The sequence below is a fragment of the Saimiri boliviensis genome, chromosome 2 (assembly GCF_048565385.1).
Source record: "Saimiri boliviensis isolate mSaiBol1 chromosome 2, mSaiBol1.pri, whole genome shotgun sequence".
In the NCBI taxonomy this organism is placed as follows: Eukaryota; Metazoa; Chordata; class Mammalia; order Primates; family Cebidae; genus Saimiri; species Saimiri boliviensis.
The window spans coordinates 120,496,847-120,520,347 of NC_133450.1; the positions used below are offsets into that span (position 1 = coordinate 120,496,847).

At 39.5% G+C, this 23,501-nt stretch overlaps 1 protein-coding gene across 10 annotated transcripts in view; it reads left to right on the forward strand.

Annotated features, from left to right (window-relative positions):
• RYR3 (ryanodine receptor 3) overlaps positions 1-23,501 on the forward strand; it is a 564,246-nt gene that overhangs the window by 175,209 nt on the left and 365,536 nt on the right. For all 10 annotated transcript variants that reach the window (XM_074394143.1, XM_074394150.1, XM_074394148.1 and 7 more), the window contains exon 3: positions 23,387-23,494. In XM_074394143.1, the coding sequence (XP_074250244.1) occupies positions 23,387-23,494 (108 nt within the window). The remainder of the gene's footprint in view (positions 1-23,386; positions 23,495-23,501) is intronic.

Consider the following 23,501-nt stretch of genomic DNA (forward strand, 5'->3'; position numbering starts at 1 on the left):
AGGCATGCATCACCATGCCTGGTTAATTTTGTATTTTTAGTAGAGACGGGGTTTATCTATGTTGGTCAGGCTGGTCTCAATCTCCTGACCTCAGGTCATTCACCTGCCTCAGCCTCCCAAAATGCTGGGATTACAGGAGTGAGCCAGTGCACCTGGTCTGATGGTCTTTTTTAATGTACATGTGCTATTAACCCCGCTCCAATGAATTTTTTATTTCAGATTTTTACTTTTAAATTCTAAAGTTTCCATTTGTTTATTTCTTTTCTTTTTTAATATATATTTTTTATTGTACTTTAGGTTCTGGGGTACATGTGTGGATCATGCAGGATTGTTGCATAGGTACATACATGGCAAGGTGGTTTGCTGCCTCCAGCCTCCCATTGTTTATTTCTAAGGTTTTTACATATTCTTCTCTCTCCTCCATTATTCTTTCTCCCCTTCTGTTATCTCTTTCGTCTCCCATTCTTCCCTTTTTTTGTTAAATTAACTAACAAATTTATAATAGCTATTTAAATCCTTGAGTAATTCAACATCTGGAATGTTTATAGGTCTGCTTCTAATGACTGGTTTTGCTCTTGGTTATAAATCACATTTTCCTATTTCTTTGAATACTTAATAATTTTTAATTCTATACTGAACATTATAGATGATATTTTATAGTTATTCTCGTTTCTGTTGTCTGCCCCTTGAAGAATAATATTTTTTATTATAGCAGGCAGTTAAATTACTAATAAGTCTCCTTGTTCTTGTGTCAGCTTGCTCCATTTTAGTTTTGCCCTTAGTTCTAAGGTATTTTTCCTGGTCTCCTGATGTAGTCTTCTGGGGTTTTAATGAAAAAGCCTGTGGTATTTTCTAAGCCCCTCTAAATAGCCAGACTTGAAAATCAAATTTTGACACTCCAGAAATAAAAGTAGCTGTTGAAAATTTTACATATTCTTAGCATTTTAGCTGTTGCCTTCTAGCAATGCTGTCTTGTATAGCTTATGAGCTGGCAAACAAATTGAAGGGAGTTTGTATATTGATCTTGGGTTTTATTCATCTATGGTGGTTTCCTCCTCATTAATATTTCTCTTCTTCAATTTCCAGACATTTTGGTAGCCCCACACTCAGGTTTCTTACTACCTATAAACCTTTTTCTTGGTTTCTGTTCCCCATGGATCCTATTTTCAGGAGAGTACCATGAGAAGAAATTTTAATTAAATGTGTATAGCACGTGATTGGCTTCTCATCTTTAAAAAGTCATATTCCTTTCAGTTCCAGATTGCTCCCTGGTGCCTTCAAACAGTTATTTATTTAAATATTTATCCAGAATGTGTAATTGTTTTAATAGGAGGATTATTTTGCTATAAGCTGTTCTACCATTACCTGAACCAGAACCTCATCAGTGTGTATTCATTTCTCTTTAAAAGAAGCTGAATGTTGAAATAGAGAAGAGAAAAAAAGAAGGTTGAAGTTGAAGTTTTATAAATAAAAAGTTTTATAATTGTAAAGAAAAACCTTTCATAAGAGACAAGCACGTTTCTAGGGAGAGAGAAAAGGGCCCTCAAAAAAGAGATAGAAGGTTGCAAAAGATAGAACAACTTTTTTTTTTTGCCTATGCCAAAGCTTCACTCCATTCCCTCTATAATAGAATGCACTCCAGAAATAAAAGTAGCTTTTGAAAATTACTAGAGAGGGAATTACATTGAGTATGGCTTTGGCATATGCAAAAGAAAAGATAGATGATGAGGGCACATATTTTGAAGTAGCAAGGATGGGAGCTGAACATTGGAAAACAAAGACTTGTGATCATTGTGTAGATTCCTCAAGTGAATAGGAGGTGAGTAGGCTGGGTTTACATTGAACTCAGTTATGGGTAACAGAATTCTTGGGATGGCAAAGGGATCAAGGTAGGAGGAGTCAAGTACGATGCTAGAGTTACAGGTTTTAGCTGCCTATAGATGGTTAACATATCATTGAGTGGCATAGGGCATATACTGGAGGAGGAATAAAGTAAGACAGAACGAGGTGATGGAATTTATGAACTATAATCATGTGGAATCCAAAAAGCCTGTAAGACATCCAGCAGAAAATTTTAATAGGTATCTGTATATATGGCTTAAGAGTTCAAAAGAGAGGCTGGGATGGAAGTAATGTTCAAGAGTTACTGGCTTAAGGATAGTAAATCACACTTTGAGAGTAAATAGAGAAATGTGTATTAAAAAGAGAGGAGGGCCTGGGAAATGTCAATAATTAAAAACGAATGGAGTGAGAGAAACAGTAAGAAGGAACATCATGAGAGAAGAAATAGGCATGTGTGTCATAGAAGTCATGGAAATCAAGAGAAGAGTGTCAAGGAATATAGTCATAGGGTAGAATGCCACTCAGAGGTCAAATAACAAGAAGATGGCATGTCCATTAAGTATAGTGATGTGGAGGCCAGTGGCAACCTTGGAGAGAACTCTTTCGATGGTGTGTGAAAGGACAGAAGCCAATTTAGAGAACTTGAGGAATAAGAAGAAGGTAAGAAAGACAGTCAGTGCAGTCATCTCTGAAAGACAGTGATAGCAGGATAGGCTCTAAGAATGGAAGGATTTTTGTAATAGGAAAGACTTCAGAATCTTTAAATGCTGAGGGGAGGATATATGTGGAAAAGAAGAGAGGAGATACAGAAGAAGGAAGAGGTGGTTAGTGTGAAAAATGGCTGTTAGGGTGGAAAGGCCTGGCGTCATGAACAGAGACAGGAACTGAGTTTCAAGTAAGTACTGTAAGGGACTCCTATTTCATTGACTAGGAAGGAAAAGGTCAAGGATGAGAGTAGAGCTGTAGGTTTTTGTGCAGAAAGTGTTGGAGAGTGAGCTGCCTAGAGAAGAGTAATAGAATTGCCAAGTAGTGTGAAAGTGTAGGGTTGGAGACCACTTGAGGATGGTGGCCATGAATTTTTAGTGCTACCAGTTTTCTAGATGGTGTCACTCTCTGCAGCAGTCCCAACACAGGCATGGAGAAAGTGGATAGTTAAATTCATCCAGGATCAAAGTGTTGCCAGGCAAGTATGATAAACAACAAAGGGGCAAAAGAGTGTGGGAGATTGGATCACGGAATCTTGGAATTTAAGCTGAATGAGGGGAGAGCCAAAGATAGGAGTGAAAATATATAAGGCATGTAAATAGTAGGGAGAGTAGTTTAATGAGTGAGCAAGCAAGTTGGAAGATAAGTAGATGGTTAGGTAGTGGGCTGTCTCAATCAGAGGTCTCAGAGTAGAGGAGTGTCATGGAAACAACCCCTAGGTATATGACCATGAGGGGGTGTGACTGACATGGAGGGTGGGAGATCATTTTTAAAGAGGAGGAAAAATAACTGAGGAGTTGTAAGATGGAGTATTCATTCGTTAGGAGAGCTACTGTAACAAATTACCACAAACTGATGGCTTAAAATAATAAATTATTCTTTTATAGTTCTGGAGGCTAGAATTGCAAGTCAAGGTGTTACCAGGTTCATGCTCCTTCCAAAGTCTCTAGGGCAGGATACTTCCTTGCCCATTCCATTTTCTGGTAGCTTTAGGCATTCTTTGCTTTATGGAAGCATAACCCAATCTCTGCCTCCATCTTTACAAGGCCTTGTTCTGTGTGCATGCCTTTGCCTCTACATATGATTTCATTCTTCTGATAAAGAACATCAGTTGTCTTGAAAGAGGGCCTACCTTAATTATTTCACCTAAACTTGCTTATATCTGATAAGGTAATATTCACGGGTACAGGGGGTTAGGAATTCAACCTATCTTTTTGGGGGGACAAAAAACATAAAGGTATGAATGTTCAAATCATGAGGAGCAGAAATGAAGAGAAGACAGATTTCAGTAAATGAATGATAGATCAAAATCCACAAACATCAAAGAGGAGGAGAGTGGAGGGTGAAGTTGCCAGGTTTGCAAATCTCAGAGTTAACAGTTTGTGGAAGAATAATGATCTGAGACCAGTGCTGAGCAGGAGAAGGGCATAGACCCCCACCTTCTGAGCCTGAGTTATTTTGTGAGAGAATGAGTATCCTGTGATTGGGAAGTCCCCAAGAGAAACAAGGTCCTTTGGAGGAGCTGAGTTTCATTTATTCAGGCTGTGAGTGAGAAGTTGTGCTCAGGGAGAAGTTTGAGATGGATGGCCAGGCACCATGGCGCACACCTGTAATCTCAGCACTTTGGGAGGCCAAGGTGGATGGATCACATGAGGGCCAGGAGTTCAAGACCAGCCTGACCACCATGGCAAAAACCTGTCTCTACGAAAAATATGAAAATTAGCCAGTGTGATGGCAGAAATCTGTAATCGCAGCTACTCAGAAGGCTGAGGCATGAGAATTGCTTGAAACCAGGAGGCAGAGGTTGCAGGGAGCTGAGACCACGCCACTGCACTCCAGCCTGGGTAACAGAGCAAGACTCTGTCTCAAAAAAAAAAAAAAAAAAAAAAAAGTTTGGTGTGGTTGATGGAGCATGTTGATCATGGAGTAGGCATTCCAGCAAGTTTGGAATGGGCAAAAGGCTGAGTCAGGTGAATGGAGGGTGAGAGAATTAAGAAAATGAGAATACAGAAGAAGAAAAATGATACACAAGAGGATTTAGATAGTGGCAGTTGCTGAAAGAAAAAACAAGGGCACAAGGATTACAGGTTTAATCCTGCTGTCTTCTGGAGCATGGTGGTCGTGTAGCAGCATTTAGGAGATAGAGGCTGGATACTTGTTTTGTCTGACCTAGACATTCTTTTTTATCTTAACTCCTTTACAAGTTCAAGCTTTGCTGTCCAACATTTTGGGTGAACAGAGTTCATGGGGAATGTTCAGTATTATGCACAAATGGTGAGCTGGCCCTGTGGTGATGTTTTAGGGGGACCATGTTGGGCACTATGCATGGAGAAACTAGTCTACATCAGGCTGTTGTTCCTGTTGGACCAGGGATTATTGCTGTCACATAAATGCAGGCAGGACAAATAGACTCATTTCATATTGATTCATAAGCAGCTTCAAGGTGAAGGGTTGGGATAGAATCCTAACTATGTTCAGATTCTGAAAAAATATGGCTCCACATTCTCATTCTTGCCAATTGGCAGTTGAACTGTTTCCTTTTGGGAAGTTTGCTTCCTGTTTCCACATTCACATTGCTTCTCATGCTCTGCTATTTCTAACAGTCAAGGAATGGAGAAGGGAAGCAGATATCTCAAGAAATAGCATAGAAGTCAAGTGCAACACATGTCAAGTTTATTAATGCATTTGTCATTTGTTGAACCCATGGTAAAAAAAAAAAAAAATCCACCTTTTAACTCTGAGATCTCTCCTCATCTATATTGTCCTCCTTTCCTACTTGAGTTATTAATGCTGTCTTGATAACTTATCTGCTGGAGGCCTTCCCAACCCCCTCTTTTTATTTAAAGGCAATCTGTACCTTAGAGGTGGGAATCTTCACAAAAAATTTGTTCAGTGTGTGAAATAGCACCATAGGTCTGCTCTTCATTTGTCATTTACTTGCTCACAGCAGGCAAATGGCCCCAGGTGAATTATGAATAGGTATTATTCATACACAGGCACCTCTGCCACACTTAGTACTTTGCTCTTTAGCCCTAACAGCTGCTATTTTGGTCTCGATTAGCAGGATTTTTTTTTCTTTCTCCACCAACTCCTGAACTTACTAATTAGATCACAGTCTTGCCTTTTTTTTTTTTTTTTTTTTTTTTTTCTGTGATTAGAACATCTCTTTTCTAGGTGTTGCTTTGACATGGAAAATGAAATAAAACAGTGTATTGTGTTTGTGTTAGAACTTGACTTTTAAGAACCCAAGTCATGGCCGGGCACAGTGGCTCATGCCTGTAATTCCAGCACTTTGGGAGACCGAGGTAGGTGGTGGATCATGAGGTCAGGAGATTGAGACCATCTTGGCTAACACAGTGAAACCCCATCTTTACTAAAAATAAAAATAATTAGCCAGGCATGGTGGCACATGCCTGTACTCCCAGCTACTTGAGGCTGTGGCAGGAGAATCTCTTGAACTTGAGAGGCAGAGTTTGCAGTGAGCCAAGATCACACCACTGTACTCCAGCTTGGGCAACAGAGCAAGACCCCATCTCAGAAAAAAAAAAAAAAAAAATTCAAGTCGTATTATGTACACCTATAATCTTAATTCTCCATGGATGCTTTAAAACCAGGAGGTAACACTCAAGTCATGGTTATAACCTTTTGTGTTGTATTTTGAAGTTATGTGCATGCTCATAATTCACAAATCATACTACTGTTTTGGGTAATGATTCAAGAGATCTGACTTTGCTGCCCCTCTAACTTGCTGTAAAATGTTATGCAAAATGACCTCGCAGGCCTGAATTTTGCTATCTGTCACATGAGGAAATGTTTTATGATGAACATACCTATAATATTTTGGGAAATTAAGATTTTCAGACATTTACTTTGACAGCTTTATGTTCCTTATTTTTTTAACTTTAAGGTTTAGGGGTACACGTGAAGGTTTGTTACATAGGTAAACTCGTGTCACAGGGGTTTGCTGTACAGATTATTTTATTATCCAGGTATTAAACCCAGTACCCAATGGTTATGTTTTCTGCTCCTCCTCCTCCTCCCACCTTTTACCCTCAAGTAGACCCATGTCTGTTTTTTCATCCTTTGTACTTATGAGTTCTCATCATTTAGCTCCCAGTTTTAAGTGAGAACATCAGGTATTCGATTTTCTGTTCTTGCATTAGTTTACTGAGGATAGTAGCCCCTAGCTCCATCCATCTTTCCACAAAAGACATAATATCGCTCTTCTTTATGGCTGCATAGTATTCCATGGTGTATATGTACCATATTTTCTTTATCCAATTTGCCATTAATGGGCATTTAGTTTGATTCTATATCTTTGCTATTATGAATAGTGCTGCAGTGAACATTCACATGTTTCTGTCTTTATGGGAGAATTATTTCTATTCCTCTGGGTTTGTACCCAGTAATGGGATTGCTGAGTCAAATCGTAGTTCTGTTTTTAGCTGAGACATCACCATACTACTTTGCAGAACAGTTGAACTAATTTACACTTCATCCAACAGTATGTAAGTTTTCCTTTTTCTCAGCAACCTTGCCAGCATCTGTTGTTTAACTTTTTAGTAACAGCCGTCTGACTGCTGTGAGATGGTACCTCATTTGCCCATTCATTCCTTAAAATTTCATTCTTTTTAAATAATGACCTGAACAGATTCTATGAACTGAAACATTTTGAACCATTTGCAAACAAAAAAACTTTTTTACTCTCAACTTCCTGACATACATCAAATAATTGATTTTTCAATAATTTATTAATAAAACATTCTTAGGAATTTGTTTTTCTTCATCTACATTATTTCAGGAAATGATTACAGAGTGCTCCTAACTCAGTCATTCGATGACTTTGCTGCTTTCTTAATAACAATGTCTTCAAATCACTTTTCTTCAATTTAACTTAACTGAGCTTTAGCCAAAGCTTTTAGAGAGTGAGAACAATTGGTACAAGAAAGCTGTTTGTAAGCCTCTCTCAAAAAGCTGCTTTGGGCCACTGAGCAGTTGATAAAATTAAGAAACTCTTGACCTAATGATCTGTTTCTTCTTGGAGAATTTTTATCAAGGATTTTTGCTCTAAGCCCTACTTTAGTACTCTACTGTACATCCCAAGATATTTCCACTCTAAAATAGAACAGAATATCATCTCTTTGAGGTGGCTCAGGTACACTATTGCCTAATAGCACTGAGGGTGGAATAATTGATCTCAACCTCACCTCTTCAATTCTGAGAGTAGTCACTTCAGACTTGAAATTTGAATTATTACCCTAATAAGCTGTAGCATTTAGGTTCAAACAGTTTAACTTCTCTTACGTAAAGATGAAGAGAGTTTTTAGAAGTTAATACAAGCTATGAAAGGAAGTGAACAGAATAAGGCTTAACATTATCCTTCAGAAAATCTCCAGTAAACAGCTAAAAAGTATTACTCTTTTGTAATATATATATATATATATATATATATATATATATATATATATGTGTGTGTGTGTGTGTGTGTGTGTGTGTATATATATATATATATGATAGATAGATAGACAGATAAAGATGAGAACTTGTTGATGTTTATGAAAAAATTTTTACAATCTTCTCTGGTCAGTTTTTGACTTGAAAAATGAGCTCTGTGGTTTTGCTCCCTACTAATTTTCTTGGTAAATTGTGTCGAGAATGTTTCTCCATAAAGATAAACCTGGCCAATATTCATGGGGCTTGGCACAGAGCTCCCTTGGAAAGGTGGTGGTTCTCGATACTGAATGAACATATCCATCAATTCCTATTCTTGATTGGATGGGGCCAGAAACTGGCTTAAAAAAAATAAACTCCCAGCAATTCTTCTACAGGTAGTGTACAGCCCCCATTCTGAGAAATTGATGGCAGGGCTAAATTTTCAGTCATTGAGCTTATGCACCTGTTTTGTCATTTAAGTAATATCTTCAATGACAAAGGCACTAGCTAGTTAGCCAGGTTAAGTGTGCTGGTGTCACATAAAATAAAGCAAAGCAATGATCTTGACTTCATTAGCATCACATTCAAACTTACCCACATCCTGTCATAGGTTTCCAATTGCTGTAGTAATACACTTGCTTCCTTTCCAATATATACAAGTTTAATAAGAAGCCAAACATGGCTTTCATCTGTGTCTAGTTCACTAAGAACATAAGGACGAATCCCACAGGAGAGCAAATGGCTAATCTGAAGCATTTATCTTCATAGGGTATGACAGACCTTCCTTAGGTCACTGTGAGCAAGGACTTTCCTTTTTGAGGTGTGGCATTGCTCCATCAGTTTCAAGGCATTCATTCTGTCTAGTTCAGTCAAGTGGACTCAACCATTATGTACTGGAGATAACTCTTAGTTATCCAGGAGGGGGAAAGAAAGGCCATAATGTGTCATGCAACACCCCTTCCCTGTTTTCATTGTTGATGGAGAACCTCAGTGACCCTGGTTAATGACTTAGCAGAGCAGAGGAACAGAGGTCAAGGTGAAAGCCCAGTCATGTGAACTTGGATGGTTGCACAGATACAGCATTAGACGCAGTATTTCCTGGCCAGTCCCCCCAGATACTAAGTGATGGATTAGATTCAAGTAGGAGGAGACTGAGTCTCCTAATGATTTACCTGTGTTTATGAGAGACATGGGTGAAAGATGTCAGTGACTTCCACCAGGAAAGACTTGGGAAGAAGAAGAGCCAGTAGATCACTACAGTTCACTGAGCCCTTTGATTTTACCCAAACTCCATACTAACAATTCTTATAAGGATGATTGAAGAAGATATGACCTGAGGAGGAGATAAGTCTTTCTATTATCATTTTATTCAAACACTGCTAGGTGAACATTTTAACTCCTGCAGCCTCTGACTAGCAGTGATTAAATTCATGCCAAGTGTACATTGTTTTTAAGTGTCTGTGATGAGTGTTATGTGCCTTATTGCAATGGAATGTATAGTATAAATCCTTGCACATAAAAACATGTTGTGGTGGTAATTAAGCTCAGATGGTATTAGACATTTTGAGGGGATGGGGTCTAATTCTTTATGGAGAAATAAGAGAATATTTTTTCATTTTGGAGAAAATATTTATAACACTTATTTCCACAGAGGTTTTTGAAAAGTGCACATTTTTGAATATCTGTCAATGTACCTCTGCCAACTATTTTTTAAATCTAGAATTTAGTTTCTAGAGATAGTCTTCCTCCCAAAGCAAAAAACAAAAACAAAAAACAAAAAACAAAAAAATGCCATGTAGGAGCGAAAAAACAAAAGCTACACGTCCACATTGGAACTTGGATTCAGTTTGAGAGTAGGAAGAAGGCACTGGGGAAGAAAACTCGAAAACATTTGGAAGCCTAGCTGTTGTCTTTGCCTTTCATTGCCCTGAGTTTTGTGTTCGCTTCCTGCTTCCCGTCCTGGGTTCATGGACCTCATGCGGCTAATACTGCAGTCACGGCAGGACCCAGTACACTAGAGGTGCTCCCAAAGTGATAAACGTTGTCGATGACGATTGCACTTAAGGGGACAGCCCCGCCTCTGGCCACTCAGTGTCTCTGTTCTGTCTGTAAGCCTTCAGTTCCAGTTTGCCATTTCCTCAGCTCTCGTGGGTGCTTAACAATGCTTTTGTCAATCTTCCACTTCCTCTCATGCAATGAAAAGGCCAAGAGACACATATTCTCCCATCCTGCAGCTGCTGGATACCACTGCCTTGGTAATAGGGAGAAGCCTCTTCATGGCTTATAAATTCTGTAGCAACTGATCATGATTCTCCAGAGGGAGGAGAGTGGAAGTGGAAGGGGAACGCAGCACGTGGGAGATGCAATGCTAGTTTGTGTTCTTCCCACCAAAACTGCAGTGAAACTAAATTTGAGACAAAAACGTGAACATTAGCTCAAGACTAGACCTTCCTTCTCTCTCCACTCAACTTTCACCCCATCTCTCTGTGTTTCTGCCTGTCTTACCTCATCTTAGCTCCACCATCATGTACCCTGCCTTCCTACCTCAGTTGATGCATACATCCCTAACTTATTGATGGGACACTGTGGTTGGTTTTTATCTGCTGCTTGACATTCAGCCTTTCCTCCCTTCTGGCCTCTGCTATTTTTCTGATATGCAAGCTCTTCAGAATAACATCTTCGTGGTTTCTCATCCCAGCATCCATTGAAAGCTAGAATTCCAGTGATTGTACATTCCCATTAAGTGTCCACAGCTCATTGCAGTGCCTGTGCTGCTTATTAAGTGGTGATTTATTTATGGCCATATATTTTTAGAACCATATAAAGAGTCAGTGTTTCAGGTATTTCTGTGCATCAACCATAGGTATTAGTTGCTGCTCATCAACACAGCTTGTTTTTCCAGGTAAAAGTGTTCCAACTTTCCACCTATTGGCATCTTACTTAGCTCTGTAACATACTGACCATGTTTTGCCAGGCAGAGAGAAAAACTTGGCTTCATCCAGAACTAAAGTAACCATCCAACCAGCCACTTACGCTTTTCCTAGCAGGCAGTTTTGCTAGCCAGATGCCCAGCATTTTGTCTCTGATTCTTGGCTGTCCCCTCTTCCTAATTCTAAAGACACAAGCTTTATAGCACTAATTTTCACCAGCTTCTTGGTAACATTTTTCCTAACTTCCGGAAGCAACTGATGCTTGGCAGAATGTAGGTGTCCAGGGCACTGCAGCATTGCTCTTGGTTGAGGTCATATCAAGCAAAATAATTAAAAGAACAATTGTGTAGATCTCAGGTTATTGGGTTATATATCTGAAAGAAACTCTTAATGAATGGAACTTCATTCAGCCTATTTTGATGAATGGGGATAGAGTGAGAATCAGTCACTCTCGGAGACCTAAATTTGCTTGTTTTGTCTAGTTGTTTGAGTGTCTCTCAAGCAGGTGTCGGAGACCTCCTGTTTAACAATCACCTGAGATATCCTTTTAATGTACACACCTGGAGAAGTGTTCAAGGAGTATGAAATTTTTTTTTTATTGCATTTTAGGTTTTGGGGTACATGTGATGAACATGCAAGATTGTTGCATAGGTACACACTTGGCAGTGTGGTTTGCTGCCTTCCGTCCCCTCACCTGTATCTGTCATTTCTCCCCATGCTATCTTTTCCCACCTCCCCACCCCCCACCCCTCCCCCATTTCCCCCCAACGGACCCCAGTGTGTAGTGCTCCCCTCCCTGTGTCCATGTGTTCTCATTGTTCAACGCCCACCTATGAGTGAGAATATACGGTGTTTGATTTTCTGCTCTTGTGTCAGTTTGCTGAGAATGATGGTTTCCAGGTTCATCCATGTCCCTACAAAGGACGTGAACTCATCATTTTTGATGGCTGCGTAATATTCCATGGTGTATATGTACCACATTTTCCCTATCCAGTCTATCATCGTTGGGCATTTGGGTTGGTTCCAGGTCTTTGCTATTGTAAACAGTGCTGCAATGAACATTCGTGTGCCCGTGTCCTTGTAGTAGAATGATTTATAATCCTTTGGATATATACCCAGTAATGGGATTGCTGGGTCAAATGGAATTTCTATTTTTAGGTCCTTGAGGAATCGCCACACTGTCTTCCACAATGGTTGAATTAATTTACATTCCCACCAACAGTGTAAAAGTGTTCCTATTTCTCCACATCCTCTCCAGCATCTGTTGTTTCCCAATTTTTTAATGATCGCCATTCTAATTGGTGTGAGATGGTATCTCAATGTGGTTTTGATTTGCATTTCTCTGATGACCAGTGATGATGAGCATTTTTTCATATGTTTGTTGGCCTCCTGTATGTCTTCTTTTGTAAAGTATCTGTTCATATCCTTCGCCCATTTTTGAATGGGCTTGTTTGTTTTTTTTCTTGTAGATCTGCTTTAGTTCTTTGTAAATTCTGGATATCAGCCCCTTGTCAGATGGGTAGGCTGCAAAAATTTTTTCCCATTCTGTTGGTTGCCGATTCACTCTACTGACTGTTTCTTTTGCCGTGCAGAAGCTGTGGAGTTTGATTAGGTCCCATTTGTCTATTTTGGCTTTTGTTGCCATTGCTTTTGGCGTTTTGGTCATGAAGTCCTTGCCTACACCTATGTCCTGAATGGTTTTGCCTAGATTTTCTTCTAAGGTTTTTATGGTAATAGGTCTGATGTTTAAGTCTTTAATCCATCTGGAGTTAATTTTGGTGTAAGGTGTCAGGAAGGGGTCCTGTTTCTGCTTTCTGCACATGGCTAGCCAGTTTCCCAACACCATTTATTAAACAGGGAGTCCTTTCCCCATTGCTTGTTTTTGTCAGGTTTGTCGAAGATCAGATGGTTGTGGGTATGTTGTATTTCCTCTGAGACCTCTGTTCTTTTCCATTGGTCTATATCTCTGTTTTGGTACCAGTACCATGCTGTTTTGATTACTGTAGCCTTGTAGTATAGTTTGAAGTCCGGTAGTGTGATGCCTCCTGCTTTGTTCTTTTTGCTTAGAATTGACTTGGCTATGCGGGCTCTCTTTTGGTTCCATATGAAGTTTAAGGTGTTTTTTTCCAGTTCTGTGAAGAAGGACATTGGTAGCTTGATGGGAATAGCGTTGAATCTGTAAATTACTTTGGGCAGTATGGCCATTTTCATGATGTTGATTCTTCCTAACCATGAACATGGAATGTTTCTCCATCTGTTTGTATCCTCTAGGAGTATGCAATTTTGTCAGTCCTGTCTAGGAGATTCTTGGGATTACCATGTTTCTGCATTAATCCTTCCAGAGAAAGCTTATACATACCTGTTTTAGCTCTTGTGAGAAATCTCTGAGCACCACCAAAAGAATGATTAGCTGGGTGCTGTGATACACACTAGTAGTCCCAGCTCTTTAAGAGGCTGAGGCGGGAGAATCCCTTGAGCCTAGGAATTTTGAGTTCAGCTTAGGCAACAGAGAGTGATCTTGTCTCAAAATAATAATGATGATGATAATAAAATTGATGTTGCAAGTGTTACTTTCACTTGAGTTAATAAGCATTCCCCCTTAAGAGAGGCTAGACTTTAATGGATCTATTGGTCATTGTCAATTAATAGCTATATATCTGGGCCTTTGAGGAATAGGCAAAGAAGCAGTGATTGTGGGCATTTTTGTTTGTTTGTTTTTAGCTTTTTATCACATTAGGTTAGCATTTCTCAGCAAGATTTTTGTCAAAGGATATTTATCCTGCAATTAGGATTTCCTGCTTCTAGGCAGTAGTGATGCCTCCCTTGCATAAGAAATGCTTTAGCAAGTATTTTTCTTAAGTAAATATTTATTTAAGCGTTCTAGAATGAGCTTTTTATTCTGTTTGATAAATAAATTTGATAACCTTCTCCAATTTCCTTGAATATGATCAACACTTTCTTTCTGAATCCTCCTTGTTGTGTTGGAATAAACCTCAGGCCAGCACAGTGCCTAGAAACAGCAGTCAGTCTGCTCACGACTGCAAGTGCTTCTGCTTTAGAAGTCTCCTGGTGCTGCAGTCATGTTTTTCCACCACTGTCAGTTCTCTTGGGGCAGCTCACTCATCCCTAGAATGAAGAAACACCTAGAGACAGTCTTTATGCTGAAAGCATTACATTTCTGTGGTTTATTCCTCAGATATCAGAAGGTGTTTTCTTTACTTCCTTCTTTTAAAAGATACTGACATCTTACTTCCCATCTCCTTCAAAAAAGAATATTTTCCAGCTATAAGTTTAAATTTTCTGCATCTTTCTGTGTATATATAATTGCTTTTATTAGCAGTGTCTAAGCAACATTATAGCTCAAATGTTGTGAAGAGCTTCTGTATTTTTCTTCATAAAAACTTCCTATCTTTTACCATAGCAAAATGTATTTTGTAATTTAAGAAAGGTTGATACTTTTTAACTTTATTTTATGATAACAGCTCTTAACACAAACAGGCAAACTCTCTTTTCTCAAAATGTTTAAAATTTGAATATATACACATTTAAAATCACACACGTGGTCCATAGTTGAAACTTGCACTACCATGCCCGGAGTTAAATTGCCTTTTGGAAGAAAAAGCTTATATGGTGAGTCAGTCTCAGATTTTTAGAACGGCATAAAATAAAAATAATCCCACCTGCCCACATGTACAAAATAGAAATTTTATAAACTCTTGACCCCTGATAGTCCTAGTAAATTCAGTCCATAGTCTTTACATTCTCAGAGGTTATTCCAAAATCGAGAATGCTTTCTGAGATACCCTCAAGAACGTGGCATAAAGTCCTTAACTTCATTTAAGGTATAAGAGTTGGGAGATAGGTAGCCTAGTGGGATTAGAATTCTACAACCTTGGGATAGGGATGGGAATGGGAACCCTATCTCCAGGGATATTGATACAGTATGAGTCAGAGTTAGGTCTGAAATTTAGGGTTTAAATGTTCATCACAGCAGTGTAATTGTGGGGAAGTGTTTCAGTGTTTCTGAGTCTTTCTCACCTGCAAAATGGCTAAAACCTCTTGCGTAAAAGCACTATTGTAAGGGATAGACAACATAATATTTATAAAGCATCTTAGTGCAATGCCTGGTACAATTATATAGATAGTTTCATGGATACATTTAAAATGCATATATGGATTCTATTCTTGTTTCTCTACTTGTCCGTATAATCTTTACCTAGTTCCTTTGTATTTCAGTTGACTCACCTCTAATATGGTTGTACAGCCATTGATTATTTTTGTAGAACTCCAGAGACTAGCCAACAGCATCACATTTAAACATTTACCATATAACTTTTTCCATTATAAACTATCAAATTTCCAGAGGTCACAAAGGTAGGCTTAAAAAGCACTTAACTACCCAAATACATAAATAAAATCTGATGAAGATGAGATATAGATATTAAAGACTGGCTCCACCTTTGAAGTATAAATACAGTGCAAGTAGTTATGTATTATTGAAAATTGTTTGGAAATCTTTAAATGAGCTCAGGTCTGCTGTAGGTTGATGAGATAATGTCTTTAAAGTGTTCAAATATCCTGAAATACAAACAACACATAGCATCTCCATCTATCCTGATGCTGTCCCATGAAATGTGGTCTTATACGGTTCCACTGTACCCCATGAGGCCTGGCTGACCTGGGACATTTTCTAGAGGGGGTCATGTTTTTCTGCCTAGGAGAGCTTGAGAAGTCTTCTGATCTATGTCTTTGAGTAGGACTATAGCAAGTCATAGAGAGATGGCAGTCAGTCCCGTTAGAGGTGGTATGGTGACATGGAGTAAATGCAATGCATAGTCAGACCACTGGGGACCGAGTTCAGCTCTACCTGCTACCAGCAGACATAATAACCCTGGAGAAGTAGACTGTCTCCACAATTTGAAATCTGGAGCCATGACAGTGAATACCAGCCATGTTTATTCCTGGATTAGGCAGTCTCAGGTAGCATGTATACAGCATAAAGGGCCTGGTGCGTGGTGCGTTAGTTTCTCCTTCCTTTGTTCACTCCTATTCCTCATTCATGGTATCCTCATATATCCACTCTTTTTCTTTGAGGAGTTGAGAGAAAAACCAAAGGGACGCAAGAACAGAGACTGTAAAACCTGTAATTTTAAAATGTTCCTTCAATTAATGAAATTTTAAACAGAAGGGAAGAATGCACACACACAATACAAAAAAAATTGGAATGAATAACTCTCCCATTTGGATCATTGATTAAACAAAAATTTGAAATCTTAATATGTGCAGGAACTCCTTCTTGCCCATATTTGAATAAATCCTCTTCAGCCCTCAGGCCAAGCTGGGTGTACTTGCCTAATCACATCATCCCTGGGAGAGTTCCTGCAGGACTTTATATGCCAAGCCTCTCAATTTAGCATTGAATTTCCTTTTTTTTTATATATATTGTTTTGTAAAGTATCGTGTACAGTAGATCCTTCTCTTCAAACAGGTAAAGAACTCCCTGAAGGGCAGAAACCATGCCTTCCTGTGTTTCTTTGTCCCCAGAGCAGCTGGTGCAGAACCCAATGCTCATTGTCTCCTTCTCTGAGTACTGACTGGCTGCATGGCTGATACGGGAAAGGACAGTGAGGTTAATTGGGCTGACTTTGGTTGCCCAGCCTCCACTAATTCTTGTTTTGTGGAGAATACGCTTTAATTCCCCAGATTCCTGCTCTGCTCCCAAAGGAGCCTACCTCTGCTGACATCTGCAGAGGTACCTATATATCACCGCAGAAGTTTCTCCGCTTTCCTGTCACCTCTCTGTTGGCCCAAATAAGAGGTCCCAGTGGGCTATCTGCCAAATTTAAATGCTATCCACATAGTCTTTCTGATACTTGCCATGGCTTTTTCTTGCTGAGTCCTATCCTTTCTGTATTCTGTCCCATCCAGTAGAAATCTGCTCATCTCCCACTTTTTCCATCATCTTCCCTATTGACTTAGTCACCAGGCCTCATCTCTAATTTCTCAAGATTTAAAAAATCCATTTCCTTATCTCATTTCTTACTGCTGCTACGTTAATTTAGGCCAATGTCACCTCTTACCATGTTGACTGCAAAACCTCCTAATTTATCTCTCTGCTTCAGTGTAGCCCTGATTATCTCTTTTTAAAATTGACACATAAGAATTGTACATATTTATGGGGTACAGTGTGATTTTGATTCATATATACAATATGTAATGATCAAATTAGGCTAATTTGAACATCTATCACTTCAAACCTTTATCCCTTTTTTTTTTTTTTTCTTTTTAAAGACAGGGTTTCACCATGTTGGTCAGGCTGGTCTTGAACTCCTGACCTCAGGTGATCCGCCCGCCTTGGCCTCCAAAGTGCTTGGATTACAGGCGTGAGCCACCACGCCTGGCCTATCATTTTGTTGTTGTTGTTGTTGTTGTTGTTGTTGTTGTTGTTGTTAGAAACTTTCAAAATCTGCTCTTGTGACAATTTTAAAATTTTAAAATATACGTTAAATTATTGTTAACCATACTCATCCTACAGTGCTATAGAACACTAGAACTTACTCTTTCTACCTAGCTGCAGTTTTACATCCATTTGCCAACCTCTCTCTCCCTACCCCTTCACAGCCTCTAGTGACCACCATTCTACTCCCTATATCTATGAGATCACCTCCTTTTAATTCCACATGTAAGTGAGAATGGCAGAATTTTTCTTTTTGTGCCTTTTTAAATTTCACTTAACATAATGTCCTCCAGGCTCACCCATGTTGTTACAAATGACAGGATTTTAATCTCTTTTTTATGGCTGAATAATTTTCCAATGTACATATATACCACATTATTCATTTATTTTTTGGTGAACACAAATTGATTCCATATCTTGGCTATGTAATAGACAGTAAACATGGGAGTGCAGATACCTCCTGAATGTACTGATTTCATTTACTGTTCCGTAGTGGGATTGCTGGGTCATATTGTAGTTGTTTTCTGAGGACGCTCCATACTGTTTTGCATAGTGGCTATACTAATTTACATTCCCACCAACAGTGTAGAAGAGTTTCCTCTTCCATGCATCCTCACCAGTGTTTGTTTTTTGTCATCTTGATAGTAGGCATCTCAACTGGACTACTATCATGGTGGTGGTTTTGATTTGCATTTCCCTGATGATTCTTTTTTTTAATTGCATTTTAGGTTTTGGGGTACATGTGAAGAACATGCAAGATTGTTGCATAGGTACACACATAGCAGTGTGATTTGCTGCCTTCCTCCCCATCACCTATATCTGGCATTTCTCCCCATGCTATCTCTCCCCAACTCCCCACCCTGCTGCCTGTTGCTCACTTCTGTGCCTCCTTTTGAGAAATGTTTATTCAGACCATGTGCTCATTTTGTGTTAAGCTGTTTGAGTTGCTCTTATATTCTGGATTTTAATTCCTTGTTGGATGAATAGTTTCGAAATATTTTCTCCCATTCTGCAGGAAATCTCTTTACTCTGCTGATTGTTTCCTTTTCTGTGCAAAAAGCTTTTTAGTTCAATATAATCCTATTTATTTTTGTTTTTGTTGCCTGTGCTTTCGAGATCTTATTCATAAAATCTTAGTCCACACCAATGTCCTGAAGCATTTTTAAATGTTTTCTTCCAACAGTTTTATAATTTCCAGTCTTGCATTTACATTTTTAATCCATTTTAGTTGATTTTTGTATATGGTATGTGTGGGGGGTATTATTTTATTCTTCAGCTTATGCACATTCAGTTTTCTCAGCACCATTTGTTGAAGAGATGGTTTTTTCCCCCGTGTATGCTCTTAATGCCTTTGTCAAAAACATGTTTAGCCTTCTTAACACTGGACCTGCAATGATATTTCAAAGTTGCAAATTTGATTATACCATTTCCTACATAACTTCCTCTAGTGGCACCCTAGTCTCTGAAAATGAAGCCCAAGAGTACTCAAGACTCAGTCTAATACCTACTTCTTCCTCGGCCTCACTTCTAACCTCCCCATGCTGATGCCTCTCCCTCTCTCTCCCTTTCTCTCCTCCTCTCTCCCCTCCCTGTCCTCCCTCCTTTTCTCCCCATCTCTCTCCCCTCTCCTTCCTCCCTCTTCCTCTATCTCTGCCCCCTCCTTCTCCTTACTCCTCCCCCTCTTTTTTCCTCTTTCTGTCTCCCTCTCTCCTCCTCTCTCCCTCTCTCCTCTCCACTTCAGCTGTCTTCAACTCTGTGCTTCCTCAGGTTTTCTTACCTCTGGACCTTTTGTCTCATACTTTGAAAATTATTCATTTGCTTCCCTGACATTCCTCTAAATCACACAGTCCTGTAAGGCAGCGATTTTGCCTTATTCTTACACAAATAAGAACTTCAAAAATATAGTAGTGAATGTATAACTGAGTCACTGAGGTTTTGATTTCATTGCTCTTTGTTGGATATGCTTAACATTAAGTATTCACCGTATACATCAGATCCTGTTTTAAGCATAAAAAGTTTATCTGAGAAGTAGGTACTATTGTACCTCTATTATACAGATAAGGGAACAAAATCATGTATAACAGAAGCTAAGTTACCTGCACAAGGTCATTCAGCCAGTGAGTAGTCAGAGATTTGATTTCAGGTAGTCCTACAGTAGAGTGTTCACTCTTCACCAGTAGCCCCTATGTTGCCTTCAGAGCCACTGACGCGCCTACAAGATATATCACTGAGACATAACCATGTGTGAAACAGACAGATTAACAGAGAGGCAAAAAGGGATTCATGATACTGGGAGAAGAAAGACCTCTTGAATAACAAGTAGGAGACTTGAGGAGGAGGCTCAGCCAGGCAGATGAGTACTCAGTGCAGTCTGTCTGCAGCCACAGCCATCATCAGCAACACACTCCTGGATGGGCTTGAAGGACACAGAGTCTGTTCAAGAAGACTGGAGTTGGGCGCTTATTCTAGGTACTTGGGATACCAACAGTAAAATAAGGCACAGATTTTTTTAAGAGACCCACAATCTAGTGAAACAGACAAACTTCAGTGCATCAAGAACTGTTTAAGCCAAAACAGACAGGGGTTAACAGTGCAATGGAGAGGTAACAGTCTTCCTTTGCGTAATTAACTCCCTACCTCATTTCCCTGAGGGCTTGGCCAGTGTACACTAGTGCAGTGCGAAGTGTCTGTTGTGGGTTGCCAGACAGAGAAATGTTAAATGTCTACAGTGACAGGGGCAGCAGATTTCTACTATTCTGGATTCAATAAGCCCTAGAAAAATATGCCATTACATAGATTTATAGAGCATGGAGGTTTTATAGACCTTGCCTCCTACTATTTTCCACATAGTGAGGCTAAGTGAATACTAGTTCCTGGCTTACCCAGGGCCCTGACATCTCAAGGTTTCCTGTAGGACAGTTGGTAATATAGTGCTTCTGTAGGCTTAGGACAGGGCTGGGGTGAGTGATGAGGAGCTATTTCAGAACAGTTGTCAACAGAGCCCTTCTCTCCATGCTGAGAATCATCAAATGCTTGCCCCCTGCCTGCCAGGTAGAGTGACTGAGGCACAGGCTCCACAGCACAGACATAGTGAGCTGGCCTCCTAGGGGACTCTCAGAGCTGCAAACAAATTAGCTTTGATGGACCAGTGGCTTTTGCTCATTCTTCAGGAATGTGGAGGTGGAAGTTCAAGCCAGCTGGAGTTTAATTAAGGATGGCAGCTGGCGTTAGCAGGTCTGTTGGCTCTGTGCTCTGTGCTCCATTCATGTCACAAGTTTTTAGTTGTTTTGTTTTTCTCCAGACATTCCAGTTGCTCTGTTCCCCCTCTTACCACTGCCCACACATTGTTCTGTGTGCTATTGGAGTAGCATGATCTTATTCCTTCCCAAGTATACAGAGTCTAGGCAGGGACCACGCTGCAGAAGTACAGAAATGAAGCTGCAAGGAAGCTTTGTAAACCAGTGGCAGGTACACTGCTCCCATTTGAGAGACTTCCTCTCCATGCACACGCCTGTCCTGTTTAAACATACCCTTTCACACCAGTAATGAAATTGTGACCACATGGGGACTTTCAACACCTGGAGTGAAAGGACAGCTATAATTATAGCATGCCTAGTGTCCTTACTACCTATTAGTACTCCTTCTTCAGAATGGACGATGGCAGAGACAAGGAGAGTTTCTGTCTCCTGTCTGAACAAACCAGACACAGGAAGGAAAGCTAGCTGACTTAGAATTACATGATGTCGTGTAAGGGCAGAATCTCTAGCACTTGGAGCTATGAAGGTTTCTGTCTTAAAGAGAATGGACTGAATAGGTTTATTGTAAAGTGGGCCTGAATGTCATGACCATTTAACTAATTTGCCAAGAAGCAACCTTTAAAGGACCAAACATAACTGCAGATATTCCTCCATGGGAAATCTCCAAATCATTCATTCTAACGAATTGGAAGCAGAGGAAACAAGCAAACTGTTGCTTTTATGCTTCCTATTTTGGGAACATGAAGTTCAGGTAACCAAAGAGTGGTGGAAAAAATCTCTATAAAATCTCCTGAGATGGCATCACATTTTGGAAGACTAAGTTGGACAATATATGTTTATGGCATAAAGTCGGTAAGGAAATGCTTTTACATATACTTGTATGCTACTTGTAATAATGCTGTATGTGTACAAATATTTCCTAGACATGAATCTCTGCCCTGCATCACCAGCTGCCTCCTTGCTCAAGTTCCATACAAATGAGTTAATTACCTGCTTTGGCAACAGACTTTGAAAACAAAGTGAAAAACGTAAAATGAAGGTTGTAATCCTCCTGTGTTACAATCTCTTTTTGGTTAATTGTTTTAACAAAAAGAATTGGGCAAGTTCCTATATTGCCAGAATGCTAAGACTAGGTTTTTAGGATTTCTCAGCATAGAGAACTTGAGTAGAAAAGTATTTAAGTAGAAAAGTACTAACTCAAATCCTTAGTAGAAAAGTACTTGAAAATGTAAGTCACCCATAGCCAGCAGCCTTTGGAACAGGATTATCCATTCCTGGCTTAAAACTTTAATAAATGAAAGTTGTCGGCAGGTCCAGCAGGCCAATTATCTTATCTTTGAGAATGTTGCAGTTGGGAGAGGAGGAAGAATAAACAAACACTCGGGAACTAACGGGAACTTAAAGTTGACCATTTCCATTATTTTTATTTTAAAAATAAATGCTGAAGTTAGAGTGGTTGTCTGAGCCTTTGAAGCAGACTTGCTTTAGCTTTTAAATTGGAGCTCCATGGAAACAGCTTTACCTGTTTTTGAAGTGTTAGGCCTGGCTATCGGTGACTTCTGGCCTCATTACTCACTGCTGCTGTTCTCATGGTATTGATGTTCTGCCAATATCATGCCGGAAACAAAGGATTGGTGCACAGGTGATCACAAGGTGTATTCCCAAGCAAAATGGTATGTCATTGAAACAGGATTGTAAATTCCAGCAAGACAATGATTTTGCTTTGTATTTCTTTGTATATTTTCCAGTATCAAGTACTGCATAAATGAAATACTTGAATATTTGCTGATCTAAAATGTTCTCACTGTGAAGAAAAACTTCAATATTTTTATTAGTGGCAGGAACAGAGTGTGTAAGGTTAAGCACATGGACTTTGGAGACAGACTGGATCTGAAGCTGACTCAGCCAAATATGCCACTTGGGCAGGTGATGTAAACTCACTGTGCCTTCATTTCCTTGGCCAGAAACTGGAATATTAATAGTCCCTATCTTATAGGGTGGTTGTGAAGATTAAATGAGTTAACATATACAAAGCCCTTAGTACAGTGCCTGGCATAAAGTACCCAACAAATATTAGCTACTGTTAATCAGTATGCAAAGAAGACTGCCTTTAACTGTTAAGCAAGGTTCCAGAACAGGCATGAATGTCAGTCATGATGTCAACTCGTTACTGTTAACTCATTCTAATAAATTGGAATGATTATTGTAGGGGTCATCAATTCTTGAAGTTCTGGGTATTTCTTTGTTTATGCTATATTTGTATAGCTCTTAACCCCCTCTATTGCCTCTTTTTATACTATATCCAGGTTTTCTTAACAAATAAATGGATTCTCTATTAGGGTCACTGTTGTCTAGAGCCATATTATGGTCTGTCTACTGCCCTCTTACAGATTATTGTGGATGAGATCCCAGTGGCTTTCATTCTCTGTTCTCACCCAGACATGGGTGTAGATCAGCCTGCCCTTCCTATCCCTTCTTTGGCAAGGCTATGGTCTGTGTTCTTCCTTATGTATCACCAGCCTTCCCTCAAGTTGATCCCGACATGTTGAAAACTATTCCCTTGATATATGGGGCTTTTCTTATCATTCTTTAGAAACCAGCTTAAAACTCATCTTGAATAAGAGGAAACTGCCTTTTTGCTTTCCTATTCATCCATCCAACTGTCATTTTGATTCATAGGCTCTTTGCCCTTGAGATGTTGTTGTGTGACTGATCTCTGACTGATATGAGTAGGTATCCTCATTCTGATTTTATTTCCACAGTACATTCCTCCAGATCTCTGCGTCTGCAGTTTTGTGCTGGAACAGTCCCTATCGGTCAGAGCCCTGCAGGAAATGCTTGCCAACACAGGTGAAAATGGCGGCGAAGGGGTGAGTA